This window comes from Tenrec ecaudatus, chromosome 1 (assembly GCF_050624435.1).
Source record: "Tenrec ecaudatus isolate mTenEca1 chromosome 1, mTenEca1.hap1, whole genome shotgun sequence".
NCBI classification, from domain to species: Eukaryota; Metazoa; Chordata; class Mammalia; order Afrosoricida; family Tenrecidae; genus Tenrec; species Tenrec ecaudatus.
Window position 1 is genome coordinate 125,872,724 of NC_134530.1, and position 25,785 is coordinate 125,898,508.

General features: G+C 53.7%; 1 protein-coding gene across 2 annotated transcripts in view; it reads right to left on the reverse strand.

The window, feature by feature from the left end:
- Positions 1–1,201: 1,201 nt before the first annotated feature.
- Positions 1,202–25,785, reverse strand: part of BCAR3 (BCAR3 adaptor protein, NSP family member) — a 123,237-nt gene continuing 98,653 nt past the window's right edge. For both annotated transcript variants that reach the window (XM_075558538.1, XM_075558533.1), the window contains exons 5-12: positions 22,869–23,299; positions 18,756–18,859; positions 17,095–17,744; positions 11,681–11,796; positions 8,239–8,410; positions 5,224–5,335; positions 4,809–5,021; positions 1,202–1,622 (exon numbers count right to left, since the gene is read on the reverse strand). In XM_075558538.1, the coding sequence (XP_075414653.1) occupies positions 1,444–1,622; positions 4,809–5,021; positions 5,224–5,335; positions 8,239–8,410; positions 11,681–11,796; positions 17,095–17,744; positions 18,756–18,859; positions 22,869–23,299 (1,977 nt within the window). In that variant the 3' untranslated portion in view covers positions 1,202–1,443. The remainder of the gene's footprint in view (positions 1,623–4,808; positions 5,022–5,223; positions 5,336–8,238; positions 8,411–11,680; positions 11,797–17,094; positions 17,745–18,755; positions 18,860–22,868; positions 23,300–25,785) is intronic.

Genomic DNA, 25,785 nt, shown 5'->3' on the forward strand with positions numbered 1-25,785 from the left:
AAGGGGATGTCCAGTTGCCTACAGATGGGCTCACCTCAGGGAGGTGAGCACACAATGATATGATTTTTTGTTCTTTGATGCATTTCTTAGTGACGTAGCTTACTACTGAGACTATATATCTGCTAGGACATATCCCACACCTCGGTCTCTTCTTTTCCCAAGATGGTCTTAGTCATCCTTAGCCATATAAGCGTTGGAGAAAGCTTTTTCAGGCCTGATGGGGGTTAGTTTGGATCTCGCATTCCACATCTAGGTCGTTTTAAGGGCAACAAGTGCCTTTCTGGTACAGTGTCCTCTAATCGCGCGGAACCTCCATCCGTGCGGTGCCTGTTTCCCCTCGCCCCTCAGTGCTGTCAAGTTTCAAAACAAAGTTCCACATTTCCTCACATCTTTTGTTAGCAATGTTCCTAGGTGTTGCATATTGGTTTTTCAAGTGTCTTTAGACTTTTTTTTTTTACTCTAAAGCATACAGAAAAAAATGCATAATGTGCCGCTTAAACTATTAGCCATGACTGCCCAAGCCAGGACTCAAAGCATTGCAACATCCCTGAGAAAATTCACACCTCCTCCCTCACAACAGCCTTGGGGTGTTCTGGGGGCTCTCAATGGCCATCTCTGGGCTTCGTGTTTCTCACAATCAGTGTCAGGTAGTGTTTTAAAGCTAGTGACCAAGCCTACTTTTTAACTGGTTTGGACATTTACATATCCTATGACTGTTGACCTGCTTGGACATCTGTGCGCTGTCCTACCCTGTGGGGTCTTAGTTGTGGTGCTTTTGTCTTTTTCTTTAGAGGAGATTAAGTTGACCAAAGTCTACACGCAAGGTCTTCTGAAGCCAGCGTTACTTTCGTTCACTATTCACTGTCTGCTAAGCCAGAAACCGTGATGCCACTTCACCAACTTGGGTTTATTCTCAGAGTATGGCTTCCAGGAAAGGTGGGATGACACTGCACTGGGATAAACTGCTTAATATTGCAAGAGACCAGATGCAATGGTTTCACACAAGAAGATGTATTTTCATTCATGACTATTTACATTTTTCCTATTTATTTAAAGAATATCATACAACTGATACCTTCTGAAATTTGTCATGCTCTTTAAAAAACAAAAACTCTATTTACACTTATCTGACATGGAATTAAAAACTAGAAATAGACAAATACAGTGATAATAGAAAGAAACCAGTCAACACAGCGAGGTCTTCTCTTGAATTAGAATAGTAGTTACCTTAATAATAAATTATCATTTATTTAAAATCAGTAGTAATTTTAAACAATTCATAAATAAGTGTGTTCTGTGCAATTTACATGTTTAATACCCAGTGGATACTAGAAGCTTGCATATTGTCAGGTTTGCACTTTGTTACTGTATCACGTGGTAAGCTTTCCCAAAGAAGAAACTTGAGAAGCTTGCAAGACTGTCCTCAGATTCTCTGGAGACTTCTCAGGGCTCTGCCTGCCTCCCAGGAGGAGGTTCCAATTTGCGCGAGAGTGCAGTTAAGATCTGGTTAAATTTCCCATAGCGTTCCGTCTGATTGACTTGCGCACCTTTGCTGCCCCATAGCAATCTCATTTGAAATTCAGTCTTGAGAAGTTCACTCATTTCCTCATCTGGTTCAAAACCTAGTGAAAAAAATCAAAGTTAAAACAGTTCTGCCGGAACAAGAGTGCTAAACGCAAACCAAAAACCTGCTTATCTAAAGGAGGATGAAAGTGAGCTGGCTCCCTTAGCACTTGGAAATGTACGCTGAAACCAGAGGGGCTGTGCCTGGGAAGGGAAGCAGAGACGCGTCTGCGGGACCCGAGCACCTTCTGAGAAGGAACAGCCCGGAAATGCACTTCAACACCACAGAATGAATGAACTTTGAGCAGCACGAAGTACTTTTCTTGTAAAATTAGCTTTACTTGCGTATCGGGTACATGCCACTTGAGTCACCTATTTTAACTGTCCAGCGTGGTGTATTAAAGTAAATTTATATAGCTGTACAACCATCACTGGCAGTTTTATCATCATCTTAGAAAGTTTCCTGGTACCTCTTGTTAGTCAAACCCACTTCCTGTCTTACACTCCAGCCAGTCACTGCTTGGCTTTCTGCCATTATTTGCCTTTTCTAGAGGTTTCATGCACACGGACTTGCATCGTGATGCCGTTGAGATTATTCCAAATTGATGCTGGCTTTCAGAAAATCTTACTTTTCACTGCTGAGTAGTATTCCGTCGTATGGACATACCACATTTTGTATAGCATTCATGAGCTGATGGCATTTGGATGGTTTCTAAATTCTGGTGATTATAGTGCGACTATGAACGTCTGTCTAGAAGCCTCTGTGTGGACAGACGTGTTCATTTCTGCAGGAGTAGCATGACTGGCTGCGATAGTTTATTGTGCCAGCCTGGCTGATAAACACAAGTAGGATTAATTGAAGGGCGGAGAGATAAATGGCGAGGTGTTGTCTCTCTAGAGAACCCTGTCTAACACACTGGCTCACATGGAAAATACAAGGAGCTCTGGTGGTGCAGTGGTGAAGCTCTGAGGTCAGTGGTTCAAAGTCAGTAGGTGCTCCAAGGGAGAAAGAGCATCACGGTCAGCTTCTGTAAATTCTACAGCCCTAGAGCCGTCTGGAGCGGTTCTAACCTGTCCAGCAGGGTCGCCTGCTATGGTCTATGCTGAACTTGTAAAGAAACCATCAGAATGGCTATACCACTTTATAGTCCCACCAGCAACACATCAAAGATTATAATCTCTCCTCGTGCCTTCAGCATTTACCGTATATACTCATATAAACCGACCCGAATATAAGCCCAGGTGCCTAATTATTACCTGGGAAACCAGAAAAACTGACTGACTCCAGTATACGCCTAGGGTGGGAAATGCAGGACGTGAATTAACACAGAGACCAGAGGGGAGAGATGGAGCGCAGCCACAGACACATCCTTACCAGTTCAGCTGCCTGCGTAAGTGAATCACTACGGGTTCTTCTGCGAATTGGAGCCGTCCACGTCATAGGACGGCTCTGATTGGTTAGATGTGAGTGAACAAACATTCAAAGCCCTGCAATGTCAGCGGGGCTTTGAATGAACAGCGAAGGAATGGCAATCACCTGCAAGATGTTAGACCTCGCTGGGGTACCACTGACCCGTGGATAAGCCGAACCCGTTTTCCAGCACATTTTTGGTTGTACTGTCATTCTTTTAAACTATAGGGTGGGTGTAGTGGTATCTCATTGTGGTTTATTTTTACTTTCCTGATGTGTTAAACATCTTTCCTTGTACTTGTTTGCCATTGGTATATCTCCTAAATTGTAGCTTCTATTCATATCACTTGGCTATTCAAACCTCATTTGTTTTCTCAGTATTAAGTTGTAAAAATTCTTTGTATATTCTGGATACAAGAAGTTCTTTATCAGGCATATATGTAGCGAATATTTTCTTAGTCTGTGGGCCTTATATTTTCAGAACAAAGTTTTGTTTTCATTTTGATCTATCAGTGTTTTATGTTTCGTGCTTTGTATGTCCTAAGAAATCTTTGCTTAACTCAAGGACGTAAACAATTTCTACTCTTATTTTCCTACAGAAGCTTTAAGCCTGTGGTCCATTTTGAATTATTTATTGTGTATGGTAAGAGGTAGGATTAATACTCATTTTCTATATATGAATATGCAGTAGTTATAGCACCAGTTGACAGACTCTGTCCAATAAATTAGGAGCCCTTGTGATATGGTGATCTGCTTTGGCTGCTAACCAGAAGGGCAGCAGTTTGAAACCACCAGCCAGCTCTGCAGGAGAAAGATGGGCTTCCTAGTCCCATAAAGAATGACCATCTCAAAGCTCAACAGGGACAGTTCTACTCTGTCTTACTGGGTGGGTCCCAATGAGTCAGAATTGACTTGATGGCAGTGAGTTTCATGTGGTTTTGTTTCTCCAATAAATTACTGAAAATCCACTGCTTTTCATACGTGTGGATCTATTTCTCAACTCTCTTCTCCATCTAAGAGGAGATCTGGTCTACTTAAGGCTGAGGATGCTCAGGCTACTCTCAGCCAGAGTCACAAGGGAAGAGATTCTCATCCTTTGGGATCACAGGCTCTTGGTGGGAGGACATTGGAAGCCTTCCAGTCCATCCTTCCATGTGACACCAGAGTATCTTTGTCAGATGAGCTACCCGAGGCCAGAGGATGCCTTCCGTCCAGCTTTCTGGCTCCCTGTCAGTCCTTTAATACCCAGTGAAGTGTTCTCTTCCAGGAAGTCGTTCCTCTGTCCTGGCATCTTTCCCTACGTCGGCTGCATTTCCCTATTGCTCCCTGGTGTGCTGCATGTGCCCCGATGTGCCGAACGGCCGGTTTCTTCCCCAGCTCTGTAAGCACCTAGCAAGTGCTGAGCACAGAGGCTGTGGTAACTGTCTATCCAGTGGAGGGAGATGCTTCCTGTTGCCGTAGGACCTGTCGCCAGCTTATACCACAGTCAGCCCCACACTTCCCCAGAGAACGCACTTTCCGATCTAAGTGGGAGGGAACGGGCCGCAGGAAATGAAGTCCAGATGCAGTTCCAGCCCCTGGCATGGCCGCTCACAGACACCAGCGGTCGGCCACCTGACCAGGTCTTCCAACACCCTTCTCTGCTCCACCACGGACCTGGCAGACACCGAGGAGTAGGAAACAGGAGATTCTAGTTCCTTAGCAATTAAGAGGAAGGAACCGGCCAGTCGCATAGGAAAAGGAACACCTTTGTCTTTTCTGAATGAAGACACGGGCTCCCCCCCCTATAGCTCCCTTCATTCATAAAGGGCAGCTGATCCCACACCGCTCTTACCTTCCAGGATCTTCTGGGCATTCGCCTGGTAGGTGTCCGCAGACTCTGCCATGAGCCGGGCTGTGGCCAGATGGTTCAGCATGATCTCACAGCTTTCGTCATGTTTCTCCCACATGTCGGTTCCTTCCAACGTGACGGCCTGGCGCTCCATCAGGGTGACCAGAGGCATCAGCAGCGGGACCGATACATTGCTTGGGAGAGCATGCGTGGACTCTGGAAAATAAGGAGGGACGGTTTCCCTTGTCATGTTCCTTCGTGTAGGGCAGAGGTGAGCCACCTGACTAGGGTCCACTTGTAGCCACTGCAGCCCTGCTACCAGCAATGCTAGGAGAGCCGTGCCGCCCTACCCGCCAGCAGCCCTGCCCGCTCCACGCGGCTGCTGGGTTCCCGCCCACAGAGCAGGTGGGCCCCTCACCCCGGCTCTCCTGCAGGAGCTTGCTGAAGGGCTTCAGCTGCTTCTCGTAGAGGATGGCGGTCTGCGTGAACTGGTGTCGCAGGGCGGTCCACGTTTTTTCCAGCCGTGTGATCTGGAAGAAGTCAAGGTGTCAGTGACGATGGAAAAGATTCTTTCCAAAATCAACTCTTCACTTAAATTATGAAGTGGCAAGTGAACATAGTTTTTTTTTTAAAAAGTTATGTACAAAGGGCAAAACAAAGGAATGTACAGCGAAAAGCTTATGTCCAACCACCCCACCCCTGCCGCTTTCCTCTAAAGATCCACCCTCAGTCTGTGTACGCGCGCGCGCGCGCACACACACACACACACACACACACCTTTTTAAAAAAAACCCACCATAAGCAGATGTAACTGCCCCGCCCCCAACTCGGAAATTGCCATTTCGTGCAACTAGAACAGTCTCATTTTGTTACGTGTCTCCTTAGTGGATAAATCAGTTTACTCTTTTTTGGGAGGGGGGGCTATTACAACTCTTATCACGATCCACACATATAGCCACTGTGTCAAACACATCTGTACATCTGTTGTCATTTTTTTCAAAACATTTTCTTTTTACTCAATCCCTTGGTATCAGCTCCTCATCCTTTGCCCCTCCCAGTTTACTCTTCTACAGACAGGAGTTTTCCACAAGTTTTGCTGTAACAGAATGACCACAGTGAAGATGTTGGTCAGTGTGTGCCTGTGCTCAAGGGTCCGGAGAGTGCTCTAGGGGCACAGGAGCGCCGCCATACTTTAACCGTGGGGGTGTGGCCCGCGTCCTCCCTGAGGTAAGCTCTCCTAGTGTCACAATCAAGGCGGGTGATGGGGACACTCGAATGCCCCTTGTCAGTAAGAATGCTGAGACACACAGACTGCCCAGCCTTAAGATGCCACTCCTCATTCCATCTCCTGTGTTCTGACTGCAATCGCCACACCACATACAATCCCCCAATTCACACCACAAAACCAACAAGCCAATGCGAAACCTGGGAGAAAGCACTGATCTTTCGAGAATGAGAACTCCTGTGGGCCCGGGTCCTAAATAGGAACAGGAGCAGTCTCGTTTCAATCTGTGAAGCAGGTCTTCTTGTCTTACAAGGAGGAAAACACAAGCCAGGGCCAGTAGACAAGTTGCCCGAGATTTCACAGCTGGTAAGTGGCAGAACACGGAGGTCTATGGTGTCGGTATGGGTTGGAAGTTGGGTTGCTAACCACAAGGTCAGCAGCTCGAAACCACCAGCTGCTCTGAAGGAGAAAGATGAGACTTTCTGCTCCCTTAAAGAGGTAAGTCTCAGAAACCCGCAGGAGTGGTTCTACTCTGACTTGGTGGAGGTGAGTTTTGTAGCAGAGTTGGGGTCCATCTGGGCGTCTAGGAGCTCCCCGTGTAGACAGCGGGGTGGGAGGACTTGCTGGAGCGTGAGGCTGTGGGGCTGCTCATCTGGCCACCACCATATTCCTCTCCCCGCCCAGCTCCTGTTCTCCCCACCCACCCCCCCACCGCCAAGCACTTCCGCCTTTCCCAAAGCAGCCCTGGTTCCTTTGGCCCTGCCAGCCCGAGGCCCCTCTTCCTCATTACCACTGTCAGCTGAGGGGAGAAGAAGGTGCAGGTATTGGCTGTAGGATACAAGCAAGTGTGGGCCAGGATGCCTGGAAGTGGGGCAAGTCTCATCTTGGGTTGTGCTGCAGCCCCTCTCCCGGCCCCGGGCCTGCCAGGTCTGCCCACTTGCCTCCCCTAGCAGGGCCCTGACTCAGCCCAGCCCTGGAGATTCTGGGGGACTCCACAAAGGAAGAGGGTGAGCTGGAGCTCATGGAAGTTTGTTTGAGGTAAATCCCTCCCACTGAGCATGGTGTCGTGGGTAGCGGCGGCCACAAAAGGACTCCATGAACACCCCCTCTTTACTCCTCACAGGAAGCTCTGGGCTGGAGGGCTACATAGTCAACGGCGCCTGCTAGCTCGGCCCTCGGCAGGATCACAGGAAATAAGCATGCTGGGAATTAGAAACACATGGACAAAGCAGGCCCTGCCGATCCGATCCTATACAATTACAGGAGAAGTCTGTACAGGGTCTCTGAGTTAGACTCAACGCCCTGGCAGCGGGTCTGATTTGGGTGAGGAACCTGGATTTTTTTAGCAGAAGAGTCTGCCTTAGCTGACCCGAAAACATCTAAGAAAATCCACTCTAGGAAGTCTTGGATAGGAACTCCCTCAGTCATTTTCCTGAGAGCCCACGTGCCCGGGGAGCCAGCCAGAGCATCTCTTAGGCAACACACTTTGCCAGAACATTATCATCCTGATTGGCTGTTGGGGGCATCTGTTTTCCTTGAGGATGCTGCCCTGTCGTGTCCAGCCACCACCCACTGTTTTTAAGAAGGGCGCCAGCACTCGGATCCAGCCTCCACCGACTGCCCTTGGACCACTGCACAGGGATGTGAACAATCTTGCCCTTATACAGAGTGCGTGGGAAAGTTGATTCCTGCAGATACACTTAGGTTACAATGTAACATCTTCTCTATCATTTGCTTTTCCTGTTGACCCATTTTTAATTTGTTCTAGTTTCTACTTCAGCTTCCACTTGGATTGAAGTTTGTGTTTTATTTTGCTGTTGGGGCTTTTTGGTATGATTTCTTTAGATGAAATCCTGGATGGTAAGTCTACAGAGACAATAAGTAGATTATTACGTTTCTTAGGTTTATGGCAAGGGAGTTAATGGTAGAAGAATGAAGAAAATTGTGATTGAACAACTCTCTTTAATATAGTTAAACCACTGAATTGTATAGCACATTATATGTCAGTAAAACTAAAAACAAAACACTGAGCCAGATGACTCTGCTGTTTTTCAGAGGGGGTACCCCCCCTCATTTCACCAAAGCAGCATTCATTACGATTCCATGTCCCTGTCACGAAGGTTTGATGTAATTTACGGTTTGCTAAGCATGGGCTTGCAGACCTCCAGCCTGGGCCTAAGGGACCCCACCGAGCAGGTGGTCACCTACCTGTGGCATTTCCAAGGCTTTCATGATGGCAGAGAAGGAATAGAGGTCTCCCATGGAGTCCTTCAGTTCCACTGCCACCTGGATGATCCTATTGAGGGTGGCTGCTCGGTCCTCCAGGGCGCCCGTGCAGCCCAGAATGTCCACTGCAATGCCGATGGCCATCGTGCTGTGTCTGAGAGGGAGGAGACCAGAGGTCGGGCCCAGGGCCAGCAGGAGGCGGGAAAAGGAAGCCAAAGGTCGAAGAGACCGGGAGAAGGGCTGTCTTGGCATATCGCCACCGTCACTTCCACCACCATCCTGAGGTGGGCTGGCAGGGTTGGGCAGGTGGGAGGGCTGGCTGTGACAAGACCCCGGATGGGGGAGGGGAGGCGCTGTGTGGCCAGCATGGCATGATCAGGTTCAGGCCTAGCCTTGGGGTCAAAGCTTCCCTGGGGGCATGTGGGTCCTGTGCCACCACATGAGCATCCCTGCTGATGCCGGGTCCCCCAGCACCCACACCAGGGTCTTCTGGGGAGCCTTGGATTGGGGTGTGAAAGGGCAGGAAGAGGAGATATCCTGCTCCCAGCAGTCTCGGGGGGATGGGAACAAAGGCAGGAGCGAGCAGCTGGGGGACACGGGGATGCCGGTACCATGGTCAAGAGGCCAGAAAATGAACGGAGATGTGGACACAGATTGAATAGCTAAGAGGCTAGAAGATGCCGGTACAGCCAGACCCCAATAAAATCCAAGTCTCCTTTCCGACAAGCCTCCCTTCTCTCCCTGAGCCACACGGGTGAACCTCTCTCTCTAGGATGTGGGGCTGATAGTAATGGGGTCGGACAGCAGGTGCCCTGCGTCACAGTGGCAACCCCCAGCCAGCATGGGGTCGGGGCATCTCAATTAAGTCCTTCCCGACTGGTATATGTGCCCCAGCGCACAGCTCCGGTCACTCCAATACAGCAGGCCACTGGTGCCTGAGCTGTCCCTGCACCGTGCCTCACCGGTAGTGGGTGGCCCAGCTCTGCCTCTTGGCATGGGCGAGCAAGGTGCTAAGCTCAGAGTAAAGGTGGTTTGTATTTGACTCTTCAGCACAAGAAGGTGATGTCCGTTGGACACTTCGGGACCCCTATCCTCCTGGACGTTTTCAGGAGCACATTTTCTTCAATGCGGCCACCTCCCAGGCTCTCGTAGGTGGCTCCCACAAGCCCGTGATGGGGGGAAGCAAGCTGAGGGGCCAGATCCTCGCCGAGTAAGCAGCTAGGGGCAGGGAGAAACGGCTGCAGAGTGGGCTGCACACCAGGAGACAGCCGAGAGAGAAACCCCAATTCCCGGCCCGGGCCGGCACACCGTGTGATGGCGGCCAGGCCTGGACACGGGCAATTTCAGGTTGAAGGAGATCCCATGCAGGTACAGGAAGTGTGGCACACGGCTCATCTCTGGGCAACGGTGACCCCTTAGCCCAGACACCAGCAAGGGGACGTGACTGGAGCCCAAGAGCCAGGCTCCGGGGCATGGGGCGGAGGGGGTATGTGGAGACTACCTGGAAGAATCTGAGCGGGAAGCGGGGAATGTTGAGAAATAGAACCTCCTCTGGCTCCCCAAAGGCACGAAGCCACCTTGCACAGGAGTCCTGGGTGGCGCTGGGCTGCGGACCGAGAGGCTGCCACTTAGAACCCACCAGAGGCGCCTTCTTCCACAAGGCCACCAGCGGGGAGTGGAATCCGCTCGGTGTCAAGTGGTCACTGGCACCTGAAGAGGCACAGGCGCTGCTTGGCCCTCCTGCTCTTCAGATGCCGAGCATGCTGCCTGGTCAAGAGCGGGCTCGAGCGTGCCCTTGTATTTGCTCATGCCAGTGGTTCTCAACCTTCCTGATCCCGCGACCCATTCAGACGGTTCCTCATGTGGTGGCCCCTCCAACCATAAAATATTTCCGTTGCTACTTTACAACTGTCATTTTGCTACTGTTATGAATCGGGCAACCCCTGCGAAAGGGTTGCTCGACCCCCAAAGTAGTCTCGACCCCCAGGTTGAGAACGGCTGGTGTATGCAGTTTCTAAACCTAAAAGCAATCTAGGTCTTTATAAGAACCAGCTGCCTGGGTCATCTTGGGCTTAAAATAGTCAGCAAAGTGTCTAACCTCCGTCCTCCCAGAAGTCTCCGTTCCACAGCATGGGTATTTCTTTGGGGGTACATCTGCAGTCTGAAGCCCAGCCACCAGAACACTGGAATCAGTCATCCTAACAAAGTCTGTTTGCTCCCCGGTGGAGCCGTGGTATAGGCACTGGATTGCTCGCCGCACAGATGGGGATTCACATCCACCAGCCGCCTTGACAGAGGAGAAGGCTATCTGCTCCCATGGACGTACAGCCTCAGAACCCCTAAAAAGGGCCACTGTGAGTCTGCGCTCTTGGAAAGCCCATGCTTGCTTTCGGAGGCTGACATCCGACTGCTGAGATACTCACCGCCATTTAAACAGAGTAGTATAAGAGCGCAGTACCCACGTGAGCTCGTGGCTACCGTAATGGCCAGCACAGCTAAGACACTTCGGTCATCATAGAAACTGGACAGTGCTGTCACCTAGGGCGTCATGGAAGGCCATGGGTTGTTAGCCATGGAAAATGGACAAACGTTGGGGTGGGGGGGCGGGAAGGGCACCTTCGAATAACAAGGTCTTGAAAGCCAAAGTTACTTCTGAGTCACAGTGACCCTATGGACAGGGTAGAATGACCCCTGTGGGTTCTGAGCCCAGAATGGTAGAAAGCCTCGTCTTTCTCCTCCCACGGAGTGTCTGGTGGTTTTGAACTGCCGACCTCGCGCCTAGCAGCCCAATGTGAAAGTGGTAATGGTGCAGAATCACCTGTCACTGGTTGATGGGTTTTAAAAGGCGGATGTGTACGAAAGAGGAGGACTTCAGTTCCTGCCTCTGCCCTTAAACACGTGCCTGACAGCGTCTTTCTAGTTCCTAAGGGTCAGCGGTCACACTGTCACACTTCATGAGCAGAGGTGAGGCCACCACCCCGTTGGTCCACCCCTCAGAGCAAGCTTTCAGTCAGTGCCCTTCCCCACCAGCTCAGGCTTTCATTCCTAAAGCAACCCTAAACACAGGGCTGTGCCAGGCAGCAAGAAGCGGCCGTGGCTGTGCCCCTGCCCAGGCTGGAAGGGCGTGGGACTAATGTTCGTACGGGCACCAGGCGCTGGGCCTGCACTACAGCTGCTCTCCAGCCTGCGCCTCCTGGTGTCGCGACAAGGACGCTTTCTTTGTTAGCTGCTTCCTCTGCGGAAAGGCTTTGTGTGTCTCCAGGAATTCCTTGGCTCAGACCTCTGGGGGGGCGGGAGGGTGAAGAGTCCTGGAGGGATGTGCCCCCAGGCCCCATGGCTGGGCCCATGCCTGCGCCCCTGGACGCCTGCTGCTCTGCAGAGGAACTGACCGGGCCTGGAACACGTGGGTGACAGCGACGCTCACCTTTCAATCAGGTCCAGGCGCAGCTGGTGTCCAAACGGCAAGGTAATGAGTTCCAGGCCAGAGCTCACGCCCATGTTCCTCCGCATCTCCTCCGAAACCCCAAGTATCCTCGCAACCTGGCAGGAACAGAAGTTCAGATGCACTGTTCAGAAAGTGGGCTTGGGGCCATGTGGGGTCTGCTTTGCGTGGTGCGTTTATGCATTTCTATCTGTTCAGAGTAGTGCTTCTAGAAATAGTCTTCCTGGATATCTGGGGGATTTCAGTCTGCAACTAGGAGAAGGAAAGACAAAACCGCTGCCATCGAGTGGATGCTGACTCGGCGATCCTCACAGCGCAGGATAGACCTGCCCTTGTGAACTCTAACTCTCTAGGGAGCAGAAAGCCTCGCTTTTCTCCCGTGGCGCCGCTGGTGGTTTCAAACTGCTGAAGGGTTAGCGTCCCAAGGCGTACCCACTAGGCCACCGGATCTAGGGCTACCCAGGGAGAGTGGGGAGGGGAATGCCTTCTGGCCGCCCAGTGTTTCTGCCCGGCCAGGAGGCTGGATCGTGAGGCTGTGACGCAGGGCTGCCAGTGTAGCCCAGAAATCCCCCGCGGTGGAAAGCAGAGCCCCGGCCAAGCTTCCCAATGCCTCCGTGGCTTCGCCATTCATGTTCTCACTTAACAGCCACGGCTGGCTGCCATTACCCTTAATTACGCCTCTCCTGGGCTCTGCAAATACACCAGGCATCTGGAAACGATCAAACGTATACAGGGACTTGAAAGCCAGGGCCTGGCTCACTCACTCACTCCTGCCCCTCTCCAGCCTTCCCTGCCCCTCCCTTCCCCTCCATTACCCCCCACGCCAGGTTTGCAAAAAAGGCAGAGCTTTCTTTGTTTCTCTCCCGGTCTTACTCTCTCTCACCCCCACTCCATCCTCGTTTGTAACCACAGTTTGTGGGGATCAGGATTCCTTGGCAGTATATAGTTAGTCACAACTGAACCTCTGCATCTCTCCGGGGCCCTGATGACATAATGCAACTAGCAGATAGGAGGAGGGCCTGACCAACATGTGGAGGGCACAGGACAGCTCTTTTCAACCTGGGGGTGGTGACCCCCTCCCCTACAATTGCCCCTGGTACATGAGCAGTCCAGATGTCTTCCAAAGGGGCCATCTGGAAGTTTAGGGCGCCGCTATTAACCCTGACCCTTGACTTCCGTGGTTGAGCCAAGGAACTATTGTCAGCCCTGGGGGAATGGGACTGTGGGAATTAGTTGTCCCGCAGAGAACAGGATGTGGAATTCATGCTGTCGCCTCAGATGCCCTCTCTGAGCCTGTTTCCCCCTCTGAGCCTCAGTTTCCCCTTATCTAACACAGCAGCCAAGTTCACACTTTCCAAGGACTTTGCAGTGGACCTAATTGCCTGAAGGCCTCCCAAAGCCATCTGGAGACATGAGTGTGACTTACAGGCCCTCAGAGCCCAAGCCTGGGAAGGAGCTGTCCGCTGGGCCACAGCAAGGCTGCTCTGCGTGCAGTGCTCCTTCGTTTGGACGACTGCTGATGCAGCCCTCAGTGGGGCGCCCTACAATCCACACCACACGCACAGTGTGTCAAGATCCAAAGGCTCTGCTTTGACGTCTTTCTCTAGAAGTCCTAGCAGAAAGCCGACGGGCCCTGCTCTGAGAGAGAGAGAGACACCTCCATTCTGTTTCTTTAGTGTGGTGCTCTGGGCCACTCTTAGATTAGGCACCTGCTTGCCTCAGAGCTGAGCTACAGATCAAGGGGGGCCCTGAGCTCACACTGCAGGGCCGAGCTGAGGTGCCCAGGGGAATGCCCCAGGCCCTGGGGCTCTAAGATGTGGAGGAAGGACTACCACTTACAGAGCACTTGCTCTGGGCAAGGCCTTGCATAAATGGTTCCCTCGGCCCACACCTCATCCCACAGCCTTGGGTCTGCTGCAAGGGGAGCCTTTCTAGAAGCCTGGCTCAACCCTGCTCACTCTCGTCCCAGCTGCCAAGAGCCCTTCTAAAATGTGGGGCGATGGCTGGGCCCCACTTGCTGCCTCTCCTGCCCTCTGTTCGTATCAATGGGCCTGTCTCCATCACTGAAGGCTTTTGACGGCAGGGATTTGGCTCCATTAGAAATCTGGATTTGGAAAGCGCTGAAGGAAAGAACCAACAGCCTCCTTCCCTGATCTTATGACTGCTCACCCAACCCATGCTCCCTGGTGGCGCAGTGGGTATGTTTTGGGCTATTAACAGCAAGATTGGCAGTTCAAAACCCCCAGCCAGCTCCAAGAGAGAAAGACAGGACTTTCTACTCCCTTAAAGAGCGACAGCCTTGGAAACTCAGAGGCAGTTCTCGCTTGTCCTCTAGAGTCTGGATGAGTCAGAACGGAATCGAAGGCAGTGAGACAGATCCCATTCACTGTATAGGAATCTGCGCAGAAGGAACCGCCAGTCCCTCTCCCCATGGTTTCCGGCATGCTTGCTGTTCACTGCATGGAAGATGCTTTCTGCTTCCTTCATCCAGCCAAGGAAGCTTTCAGAATTCAACTCAGACATGCCACCTGACCCCATGGAGGCTCTGCCTCAGGGGTCTCGCTGCAACACCATGGGCCAGCCCTGGAGCCTCCAACACCAGGGAGCCAGTGCTTTCCGGCTGACACACAGTGGGCTAGCTTATCAAGGCTGGAGGCAAAACACTAGTCACTTGCCATACATTAACATCTGGGCCCTGTGGCTTTACCCACCACCACACTGCAACTTTGAGGAGCTGGGAGCTGGCCGAGGTTGGTAGTTTCAGACATCCGAAAGGGGCGCTTCTGCTCTGTCCTCGAGGGTTGTTATGAATCGGAATAGACTCTATGGATTTGGTTTTGGGGGTCTCGGAGGGGAGAAGGCCCTGGGAAGGAGCACACTTATCCTCCAGACCCTGGAGCCTGGCAGTCCAGGTGGGATGTCCTGCTGAGCAGAACTAGTATCTGGGAGAAGGAACAAGGCCAACAAAACTGGGGGACTGGGTGAGGGACCCATTGATGTCTAAAGCGTTTCCTGGGCATCCCGCTCTGGTCAGTCGCTGGGTGGGGTGGCGGGGGCCGGCTGGACCCTGTGCCCAGGCGGAAGCTCCAGACCTCTCAGGACCACCCACTGTCCTAGTGGCAGTGCTGGGCTCTGTGCTGGGCGTGTGGGGGTGGGGGGCGGCACGTGGGGCCCAGACGCCACCTGCCGGGCTCCCGGGGGAGTGAGGCTGCTGCTGTGGTCGCGTGCAGCAGCACAGCTCTTGCTGGTCTTCCCTCTTCCAGCGCGGTGGCTGCGAGGACACCCAGAAGCCAGGGGCTCTGGGAAGAGAATAAGGAAATGGCTGCAACCTGGAGAGGGAGTGGGAAGGAGCTTCAGCCCCACCCTGACCTGGGAGGGTGGGGGTGGGCAAGAGTCCAGCTGCTTCTGCTCCCAGCTTGGCCTTCATGCTTGGGGCTCTGAATCCAGCCTCTCTTGCTGGCATCCTCCCAGTGGATGGGGGGGAGGCCCCACCAAGAGCATGGAATGGCCCCCGTGGGCAGGAAGACTGCAGGCCCTTCAGCTGCGCTTAGATGGGGGCTCTGGCTTCCTGGCTGCTGGAGGCTCTGGGCACCTTCTAACGCTTCCTTCCTAAAGCACCGCCCTGGGAAGTCGGCTGCTAGGAAACCGGGGCCGTGTTTCTGCCAGGAGCTTCTGGGAAGGAGAAGCCGGCAGGTCCACCTCACAGATCGAGGGCCCGGCATCCTGACCCACTGGAGGAAAGCGCCTCAATCCTCTCACCACCCGAAGGGCCCCGGGCCCCTGGGGACCCAGCCTCACAACTGCTGTGATATCTGAGGCCACGCACGCACGCAGGCAGGCACTGTGGGAGTCCTCCTCTTCTGCGCTGACCCTCTGCTTCCCCAAGCCTGAAGTCCTTCTCCAGGAGGGAACCACGTCAAACTACCTGTGTGCTCGGGCCAAGCACGCGCAGCCCATCATTCACGTGGACCAGAGTCCAGTGCGTCCCTTCCCTGGTCTCATCCGGGACCTGCACTCCCAGCCCCTCCTACCACACACAGGTGTAGACCAGACAGACCCGCTCCTAAGGGAGCCCTCTACTGCTGGCCCTCAGGACAGCGCCAACTGGCTGAGCTTCTGAGCTCAAGACTGCGGGAGGCCTCGCTCACTCCCTGAGTCCCTGGGGACATACTTCCCTGAAGAGGTGGGCATTTCATGACCCAGGAAGGAAAACCCAGTTTCGGTGTAAGTCTTGTGACCTTTGGCACTGAGGTAACTGAGTCACAGCTGAAAAGGAGCTTTCGATCTCACGGGGCCCTGATAGAAGCCTTGGGGGCCTGAAGCCTTGGTTAAGCCTTCGGCTACTTACTAAGAGGTTGGTGGTTTGAACCCCCAGTCGCTGCACAGGAGGACAGACCTGGTGATGTGCTCCCTGGGGGGCAGCTCTGCTCCTAACGCCGGCGGCCATGCGTGGGAGACAGGCGCTCCTCTCAGAAATGATCAGGACGTACGCACGTGGACAGACAGTTCAGTGAAAGACTCGGGGCTTTGGAACAGCCAGCGTATAGTCCCGGGCCACCCCTGCCTACATGTGGGGGCTTCAAAAAGTTTGTGGGAAAATACCATTGCCTTTTCATTCCATTTGTCCAGGAACTTTTTGAAGCTCCCTCATAGGCATGTGATTATTTACAATGTGCCGCTTTGCAGTAGGTGGGCTAGGTGTTGAGCTCCTATCCACAAGGTTGCCAGTTCAAACCCACCAGTTGCTCTGGGAGAGAACGATGAGGCTGCTTGCTCCTGCCATGGATTACAGCCTGAGAAACCCCACGCGAGGTCACCATGAGTCCGAATTGCCTCGACGGCAGCTGGTGGATTTTTACAATATATGTAACATTTGAACAATAGTGATCGCCAGAAAACAGGCTTCTGTGTGTTTATGACGTTTTTGAATCTGTATTTGTGTGCTTTCTAATAAATAGTACTCATTATTTTTAAACCTCAAGATGAACTTTTAAAAATGCTATGTATACTAGATATCCTCTTAATAACAATAAACATAATGAAATTTAAAGTAAAAGGCTCCACTACTCAAGAAACTACACTTTCCTCTACCACCAACTGCCCATTTGGACTGTTTTACCTGTTCTGATGGAGGTGAGATCACAGGAAAAGTGAAAATAAAGTATCAGGAAGGACAAGAGGGATTCTGCATCTGTGTGTGTGTGTGTGTGTGTGTGTGTGTGTGTTCGCAGCAGGTGTGCCCTCTGCCCAAGGTGAGTTTTACAAGCTTCCTGCCTGGGCGAAGGCTATCCTGCCCATGGGTCCCGCGCCTTAAACAAATGCCCACGCCCATGCTATCTTCAGATTTCCCCTATAAATCAAGAGGAGGGCAGCGCCCATGCCTGCCCTGCATGTACCTTGCAGTCCATCTGCAGCATGTGCTGGGCGATGACTCGGGGCTCGCTGCTGGTGAGCAGTTCTTTGGCACGCTTCAGCAGGGCCGTTTCCAGGGGCTTGTTCTCTGGAGGAAGGAGCTTCGACTCAAAGTCATTGGGCCTGAACGAGGAGATGCTTTCCATCAGGGGCTTCACAAACTCACCCCAGTCCTCCTGCCCCTTGTCTGTCTGCGCTGCCAGTGGCTCCCAAGGTCTCATCCCATCGTCATCAAGGATCAAGTAGTTGGTGCCCGAGTGCCGGGGCCCTGGGGCCCCATTCTGCCTGGCCATCAGTTGCTCCATGGAGGTGCCCTGGGCACATAAGGGCGGCTTCACTGCCCTGCCGCAGCCTGCAGCCAAGGCTGGGTTCAGTTCACAGTAGTGGGCCTCGGAGTTGAGCCATGGGGACGCAGGAGGGGAGGTCTTGAGGAAGGGCACTTTGCAAGGCTTCGGGGGAGGCTTGGGGCACAGCTGGCTGTCCGAGCCCCTCAGGGCCTCCCCTGCCCTAGTATCCAAGGAGACCCTCCGAACCAGCGCCGGGCTCAGGGTGGGTTCACTGCCCGTCCTGAACACGGGTGAGCTTGGGCATGGGCTTCTGTCCACACCTGGGGAATGAGGGGGCAGCTTGCAGCCTGTGAGAGAGGAGAGAGGGACAGAGCTGAGCTTAGCTGCACACAGAACAAACACGAGTGACAGCCCCATCCCCCCAGGGAAAGCCTCTGGGATTCTATTTTCACTCCTTTAAAACGACAAATTTAGTGCGATTTCCCCACCCCCAATCTAGAGCAATGGAGAGGTTTGAGCGGCCCTCCCCCACTTTGGGGCTGCTCCCAATCCCAGTGACGGGTGGCAGCTGGTCAGGCCAGGAAAAAACAAGGATCTAACCTGGCCTTAAGACACACAAATGTTTAGCCAGGTAGCGTGCTGGACCCTGAGTCACTCTGAAAGGCAGGGTGAGTCCCAGCCAGCTTGAGAGAGAGAGTTAGAAACAGAAAGGGGTGTCATGGAGACGATCCCCATATCCCCATACAAATTCAGGGGTAGTTATGAAGTAGTACTAACGAGACCTCTTGGTGGTCTCAAGGAAGTCCCATTATAAAGGGGATAAAAACCCACTCACTGCCTACTGATACCAGGGCTTACCTGAGGTGGGGTTGCCTGCACCCCGAACCCCTCATTCTCCTACCATGAGAGGACAGGGGTGAGGAAGGATGGGTGGGGGTCTCTTTCTGGCCAGCTGCTCTGCCAGGAGCTCCACCCAATGTCCGGGAAGGAGGCTATGGGAGCAGGCTTGTCATGAAGGGGACCGGTTAGCCAGTGGGCTGGGAGTTGGAGAGTCTAACTTTAAATGCTGGCTTGGCCACTTAGCAGTGGGGTGACTCTGGACAAGCTACTGAATCTCCCTGTGCCTCAGTGTTCACAGCTGTGAAATGGGGACAGCGGTGCCCACCGGGAGGCTGTGGTTGCAGACTAGCTGCTAGCAGACAAAGCGCCAGTGCTTTCCATCTGGAGATAGCTCTACACAGCCTGACCCTCCAGCCTTTTCTCACCCTTCAATTAGGGGAGGCCAGCAGGGGCAGAGAATGGGTCTGAGGAAATCAAGGTCATACTGGCTTCCTCCCCAAAGACCCCCAAAGACGTACCAATTGGCAGGTAACTCTCCGACTGGTGGGCTTTGAGGTACAAGGCTCTCTTGTCCTGCATGTGATCCAGGCAGGCCGGCTGACTACCACTCTTCTCTTTATTTCTGAAACAAAAGACAAACGGGGCACAAACGTGTCATCAAATCATAAGGCTCTTATGGAAAGTTTAAAAAAAAAAAACAACCAGAAAAGAAAGCCTGAATGGGACTGCTATGGAATGCCCTAACAGTCAAGGAATGTCTGGTGGGGGAGGGACTGACCCCAGTGTGGCCATTCATAATGGGATTGGGCACAACAGCCCAGGTTCCCACCGACCAATCCCCTGGTGAAGCCTCAGGACGCCTCCTCCCAGCCGACCCGTCCACGCAGCAGAGCAGGGTAAAGTTTCACCAGACTCCCAGGAAAATCTGATGAGCTGGAATGTGTATGCTCGACAGAGCCTCAAATTACTTACAGATCCAAGAGGAATGCCTAGTTTAACTGACACGCATTTCCCACAACCGGCTCCACAGTGCCGTCATTGCCCCGCAGTGGGAGAGTTTCCATCTCAGTGCAAAGCTCAGCAGCTCCCAAATGAGCCACCAGATCACACAGGGAGGCCGAGGGGCCCCACTCAGGGCTGCACCCCCCAGGGGACGGCAGGCAGCCTCCTGCCGCGGAGCTGGGGACCGAGAGCAAGAGCCGGCCATGCAGCCTCCACGGACAGGGGGACCGGGCCATGGCCGCCTGCCCCACGACTCCTCCTGCTCCCTTCCCAATCCGACCCGGGGACTTCTCTGACCAGCCCCAAGCGGCAAGTCTGTCTCTTCCAGGGGAGAAAGCACCGCTCCACAAAGTCGTCAGGTTCGCTCACCAGCCCTCCCACAGGCTTCACCTCTCTGGTGTTAGGACACATCAGGAAATGCTTTTCCTCCTTGCAAGCATCAAAGGGAAGGAAGGGGGGATGGGGCGGGTGGGGAGCTGCAAACCCAAAGAACCCAGCCACAGAGAAATTCCGGGAGATAAGGCGGCTGGGGCAAATTCCAAGAGGCAATGGCTTCTCAGTGGGCGATCCTTAAGCCTCGATCCACGCAAGCGGTCGGGCTCCACCGGCCCAGAGCAGCCCGGCCTGGAAGACAACCTGGCTGAGCGGGCACACCTGGCCTGGGCGGCCGCCACCAGCCAGCCAATCCCCGCGTCCAACGTCAGGGCGTCTGCGGCCGGTGCCCAGTGCCCTAGGCAGAGCACTGACAAGGGCAGCCACCCAAGGGCAGTGAGGCGGCGAGGGCCACCAGGCATGGGGAGCCCACTCCTCCCCCACATGCAGACAGTGGGCTCCCAGCGGGTGATCAGTGGTAACAGGGCCCATGAGGCTCTGCTTTCCAAAGGGCCACCAGAAAGTGACCACGGCCCGTCTCCTGGATAGTCTTAGTCTCTCACTCCGTTCTGAGAAACATTGGAACAGAACCCGGCTCTGAATAGCCTCCCCCTGCAGCTTAGCTGCTGCACTGCTGAGGATGCTGGGAGGGAAGCCCGGCCCTGAATGGCCTGCTGCCAATCCCCACTCGCAACAGAAACCTATTTTTCCTGTTATGTTTTTAAGTCCAATTTGTATTCATGTATATATCTCAAGTCCAATCTTATTTCTGCAAAAGGGGCAACTTAATATCAGTTTAACACCCCACTGCCCTCCGCATGAAAAGAAACCATCCTTGGTAACACTGGCCTTGCACCAGGGAGGCCCCTAAGGAGCATGGTGGCATGCCAGACTAACTGTAAGGTTTGCGGATCAAACCCACCAGTTGTTCCTTGGTAGAAAGATGTTTTCTGCTCCTATAAAGATTTACAAACAAACAAAAAAAAGATTTACAGCCTGGGACACCCATACTACAGGGTCACTGTAAGTCAGAATTGGCCACCAAGATAAGAGGTTTTTTGGTTTTTTAATGGAGTCCCCAGGGGTGGTGGAAGTGTCCAGTGAGTGTTGGTAATGGCAAGGCGGGGCTTCAACCCCACCAGTGGCTTTGTAGGAGAAGGCTGAGGCTGTCTGCTTTCGTAAAGGCTAAGGCCCTCAGATACCCTACTCGTGGTGCTGAGTCAGAAGTGACAGTGGGTTGGGGGCAGTGGGTTGGGGGCTTTTATGGCGTCCCTAAGAAAGCCTGGTGACCCCCTGGGTCAGGCGCTGCTCCGGGCTGCTGAATGTAAGGTCGGCAGTCTACCCACCGGCTGCTCTGCTCGCTCGATGGGAGAGCGCCGAGGCCGTCTGCTCCCACACAGACTCAGGGCGCCGGAAACCCAAGGAAGGGTCACCGGGAGTTGGAATCAACTCGATGGCAGTGGGTTTTGGTTGGGGGAGGATTTAGGATGAGCCTTGGTGGCACAGCGCCTTAAGCAACGGTGGCAGTTCTGACGGAGCAGCCTGCTTCCGTCAAGATGTACAGCTCTGAAACCCCCGGGGGCAGTTCTGCTGGGTCCTGCAGTGTTTCCATGAGCTGGATTCAGCTCCATAGTGGTGAGTATTGTTCAGTTCATGGAGCTGCTAGGGGGCACCTTGGAAGAAATGCCTGGTAATTTACCTTCCAAAACAAGCCATTGAAACACTCGGTGGAGCACAGTCCGACGCTGACACACCTCCTAGGTTCTACCACTTACTAGGTGCTAGCCCTGTTTCAGTGCTTCACCCAAGTCCCACCTTGACAGGTGACCAGCTTGAGACACAGAGCCGTGACGTCACCCAATGGACCAGCGTCTCTCAGGTAGTGCACAGCCTCCATGTGGGCTACTCCAGAGTTCTGAATTCCTGTCCTCTTGAAATGCCAGTTCTTGATTTGGGTTTTGGCTTAAAAGCTGAGGAGCTGGCAAAGGGGATCTGGTGTCCTGCGAGGCCAAATCCAAAGCCACTCTGAGACTACTCTGAGCCCCAGCGACCCCGGGCGCTGCATGGTGGGACTGCGCTCCCTCCGGGCTTCCCGGCTGTTGGCTCTGTGGAGACAGATCTCCAGGGCTTTCCTCTGCAGCACTGCGAGGTGGGCTTCTTCAATCACCAGCCTTTACATTAGCAGACGACACAAAGCATTTCCTCCACCCCAGGGACTTGGAAGCAATCGCTGAAAGACTCCATTCCGACTCACCGTGCCTGAGAGGAGCCTGGGCTTTGTAGGATTTCCAGGGGCTATGTTTACAAAAGTCTGCCACCAGGCCTCTTTCTTCACACGTGCTCCTGGGTGGCCGCAAGCTACTGGCCTTTCAGTTACCCGCTTACTGCTGCCGATGAGATGGGTCCAACAGCAGGTGGAGGCCCCTTCACTGGGGTGGCACCCGCCCGGGACCTCCCCCTTCCCAGGGTCACACTGTCTGCCGTGCTCACTGCATGTTGACCTGAGCTACAGCCCGGGCTTCAGCGCCCAGCCTTTCTGGGTAGACTTGCCCCAATCTAAGTCTTCTGCCCTACCCCCTTCACGAGCCCCCAGACTGCCTGCTGGACACTGGCTTTCAGATGAAACCACTAGTTTAACCCCTCAAGGCCCACCTCCTCCTCCATGTCCTTGTGTGACCCCCTTCTTCAACATGCCTATATGCAAAAGAGGCCCGGGGGGCCCATTCCCTGTCCCTCAGGACCCCCACTCTTCTCTGCTCCCAGCCTGGGACTGGGACCCCCTGCCTGCAACCCATCTCGGAACCACCCTTACACACTGCTGTTTTAGCTGTCAGAACACCGCGGTCACTACGTGGACTCTCAGCGGCTCCCTCCGCCCCCTAAGCCGGCCTTGAGGCCTCTGTGGCCTGGCAAGGGTTGCCTGTCCCCTCTGCCCTGCCCACCCCTTCCGCCCCACCCCACCCCTCCAAACTGCCCTGCCTTTCTGTCTGACACTTCCACTCATGCTACGCCCTCCCCCAGGAACAGTCTCTCCCATGCAGCTTCCAGCCACGCTTGCCCGAACCTTCAGACCAGCTCAGCGCCCTCCTCTTTCACAAAGTCTCTCGGGTGGTGTGTGCGGCCTCCCCTCCCTTGGGACCCGACTGTGCTGTCTCGTGACAGAACCGCACACCTAGCCTCCTTGGCAGAGCCTTCGATCGCTTCCCTGTTCTGGGTGAGCAACTCATCTCCAAACTCGGCCCCGAGGGCCAACCCACCTGAGAAGGTTTCCCCTGCGCAGGCTCTGCACGCTGCCCGTTGTGAGGCTCAGCCGCTTGGCCACCTCCGGCCACCCCTCGTCCAGGCTGCCCTTGTGGGCCTGGCCCGGGGAGGTGCCGTAGTGCTCCTCTAGACACCGCAGGGGCACCGTCCTGTTGATGGGCTGGAAGATGATGGCCCCGCTCTGCTGGGAGATGGGCCGGCGGTTGCCCACGTAGCAGCGCACCAGGCCGGGGATGGAGTCAAAGCTCTCCATCTCAAACTGGTACTGCACGCGGCTGTAGGCCTCGCTGAGTCTCAGCACCGTCTGGATGATCTTGAAGTGCTGAGCGAGGTTCTTCCACTGACAGGTCAGGACAAAGTTGCCTGGGCTGGACAGAGAGTCCCGGACCAGGAAGTCCCCATCTCGCTGCACGAGGCTTTCGGACACCTTGGAGATGAAACAGAGGGTAGGGTGTCAGAAAGAGTAAGCCGGGAGGAGACAGGGAGCACTGGGGAGGGGGGTGCGGACTGTCTTGAAAGGAGGGTGTCACAAGAAAAGGGTATCTGTAAAAGACTTGGAGGAAGTCAGCGCAACAAAAAGGAGTCCCGGGTGCCCGCACAGGAAGTGGGAGGAGAAGGGCGTGTGCTGGATCCGACAGGCCTTCTTCAGAGCACCCCTGAAGAAACTCCCCTCTCTGGGCTGGGCAGGTGAGGAGTTGGGGTGCCCCCGCAGGGGCGACCAGGCACAGAATATGGATCAGAGAGTCTACACAAAGTGCCTCGCACATGCCTGGAACTCACTGGGGGCTCACACACAGCTGGCTCTGATGCTGGGGATGCGGACAGCCCGAAGGGGATTTACACGGCAGTGTACCACGACTGTATGCAGCCCGCCCGCCAGTGTTCCCTTTCTGGCTCTGCTGGGTGGCTCTGGACAGATTATGTAATCGCTTTGTGGTTTCGCTACATCGTCTGTTAAGTGGAGACAGTAATATTACCTACAGTGAGGTTGACAGAGGCTCTGGTGGTGTGTTGGCCTGGTGACCTCAAGGTCAGCAGTTCTAAACCAGCCGCTGAGCTGGAGGAAGAGGAGGCTTTCTTCTTCGATGGAGCTACAGTCTTGCAAATCCACAGGGACAGTTCTAGTCAATCCTACTGGATGGCAGTAAGTTTGTTTGTTTGGTTGGTTTTGGTTTATAGTATAGCTAGGAGCCTTGATGGCAAAGAGGGCTCAGCTGTTAACTGCCAGGTCAGCAGTTCAAGCCCACCAGCCACTGTGGGAGAAAGACGAAGCAGTCGGCTCCTGTGAAGACTGACATTTTCAGAAACTCTACTTTCTTCTGGAGTGTCCCTATGACTTGGAAGCAACCAAGAGGCAGTGAGCGGGAGTGTGCTAGAATTATTTACAGGAGTAAAGTGTTAGTTATAACTAGTATTATTGTTACAAGTGTTGGGTTATACAGTTTAAAATACTGTTTGGATAAAATTTACACTAATGGCTAGAGGTTAAAAAACAAACAAACAAAAAACTCCTGTAATCATCTTAATGAAAAGTATCTGTTTTCTAAATTTGGATAATCTTTCCAGGCTATTCCTACATGTGATCAATAGTAGACCACTCTGTCAGCTGTAGGCTGCCATGGTAACTTAAAAAACTGCATCTCGGCCTTACCAGTAGGCTTTTACCCAGAAATGCCATTTTGGGGGGATTTAGCCTTGGGAAGTACACGCAGAAACGCAGTATTTATCTTGAAGGATGTTTACATGGGCATCGAGGAGTGGGGGCCTCCAGGAGACACACATACAATGCAGAGGGCGTGGGAGAGTTTCTCACACAGGAGGCCGTTCCCGGGCTGTGTGTGAGCGGACAGAGGTGGGCTACAAAAAAGGGGGTGCCGCGGACGCGCTCCAGGTCACTGAGCTGCACACGTGAAGACGCTTCAAGTGGCAGGTGTGCTGTCACCTTGGTGATTGCCACAGGAAGAGGAAGAGGAAGGAGGAGGGCAGTGCGGCATAATTCCATAACTGAGCTAGAAACTCGGGCAGGACATATATTCCACGATTCACCACAGTTTTCTCCAGGATTGGGGTGGGACTGTACTTCTCTGCTCTTTTGCTCTTTGTATTTTTTACATTACAAACTGTGAACCAAAACAAAACACCCCAAGGTCAGAATGGGAAAAGATGCCTTGGGCAGTGCTGGGGGTGTGCACCTGCCCTTCCCCCATCCCTCACACCCTCCCCCTGCCCCCTTCACAGTCTTGCTGTGGAATGTGGAATGTGGAATGACTGGCTAAAGCAGGCTCACAAGCCAGGTCACACCAACATCTCAGTGCTGTGGGCTTACTCAAGGTCCAGTTTCTAATATTATTAAAAGGGGGGTTGTGGGGGGGAGACGGACAAAATCCAGCCACCCACCAAGAGCATTCCTATGGCAATGCCCTGGACGGCAGGCACACACACGGTGCACATTCAGGTGGGGAGTCTGTGGCCACAGGGATCATTCCTTCTCCTCCCCCACCCCATCGGGAAGGCGGGGAGGGAAGGGATACATGATGGGCCAAGAGCAGGGCCTCAGTGAAGTCGCCCATGGCCGCTGTGCAGAATCTGCGTTCAGATAACCAGGGCCTTGCTGCTCTGAGCCACTGCCTCTCTGCACCTGAAACGAAGCCACCTCCCTCCGCATGCAGTCGGCCCCAGGTGGCCCGAGGCTGTGGGCAGCCAGCCACAGGGCCTGAGCCCAGCCCTGGCATCCTGCTTCTTCAGTTCAGCAGCTCCGGCGCTGATGGCCCGAGACTGTTCTCGGACCACAGGGCCACGTGTTTTCCCGTCGCTCTTATCGCGCTCCCGGTGGAAACGTACTCTGGATTCCTGACCTTCGCTCTTCCCGTGGTCTCCTTAGAGACGGGCTTCGGTGAATTCACTGCTGGCCGC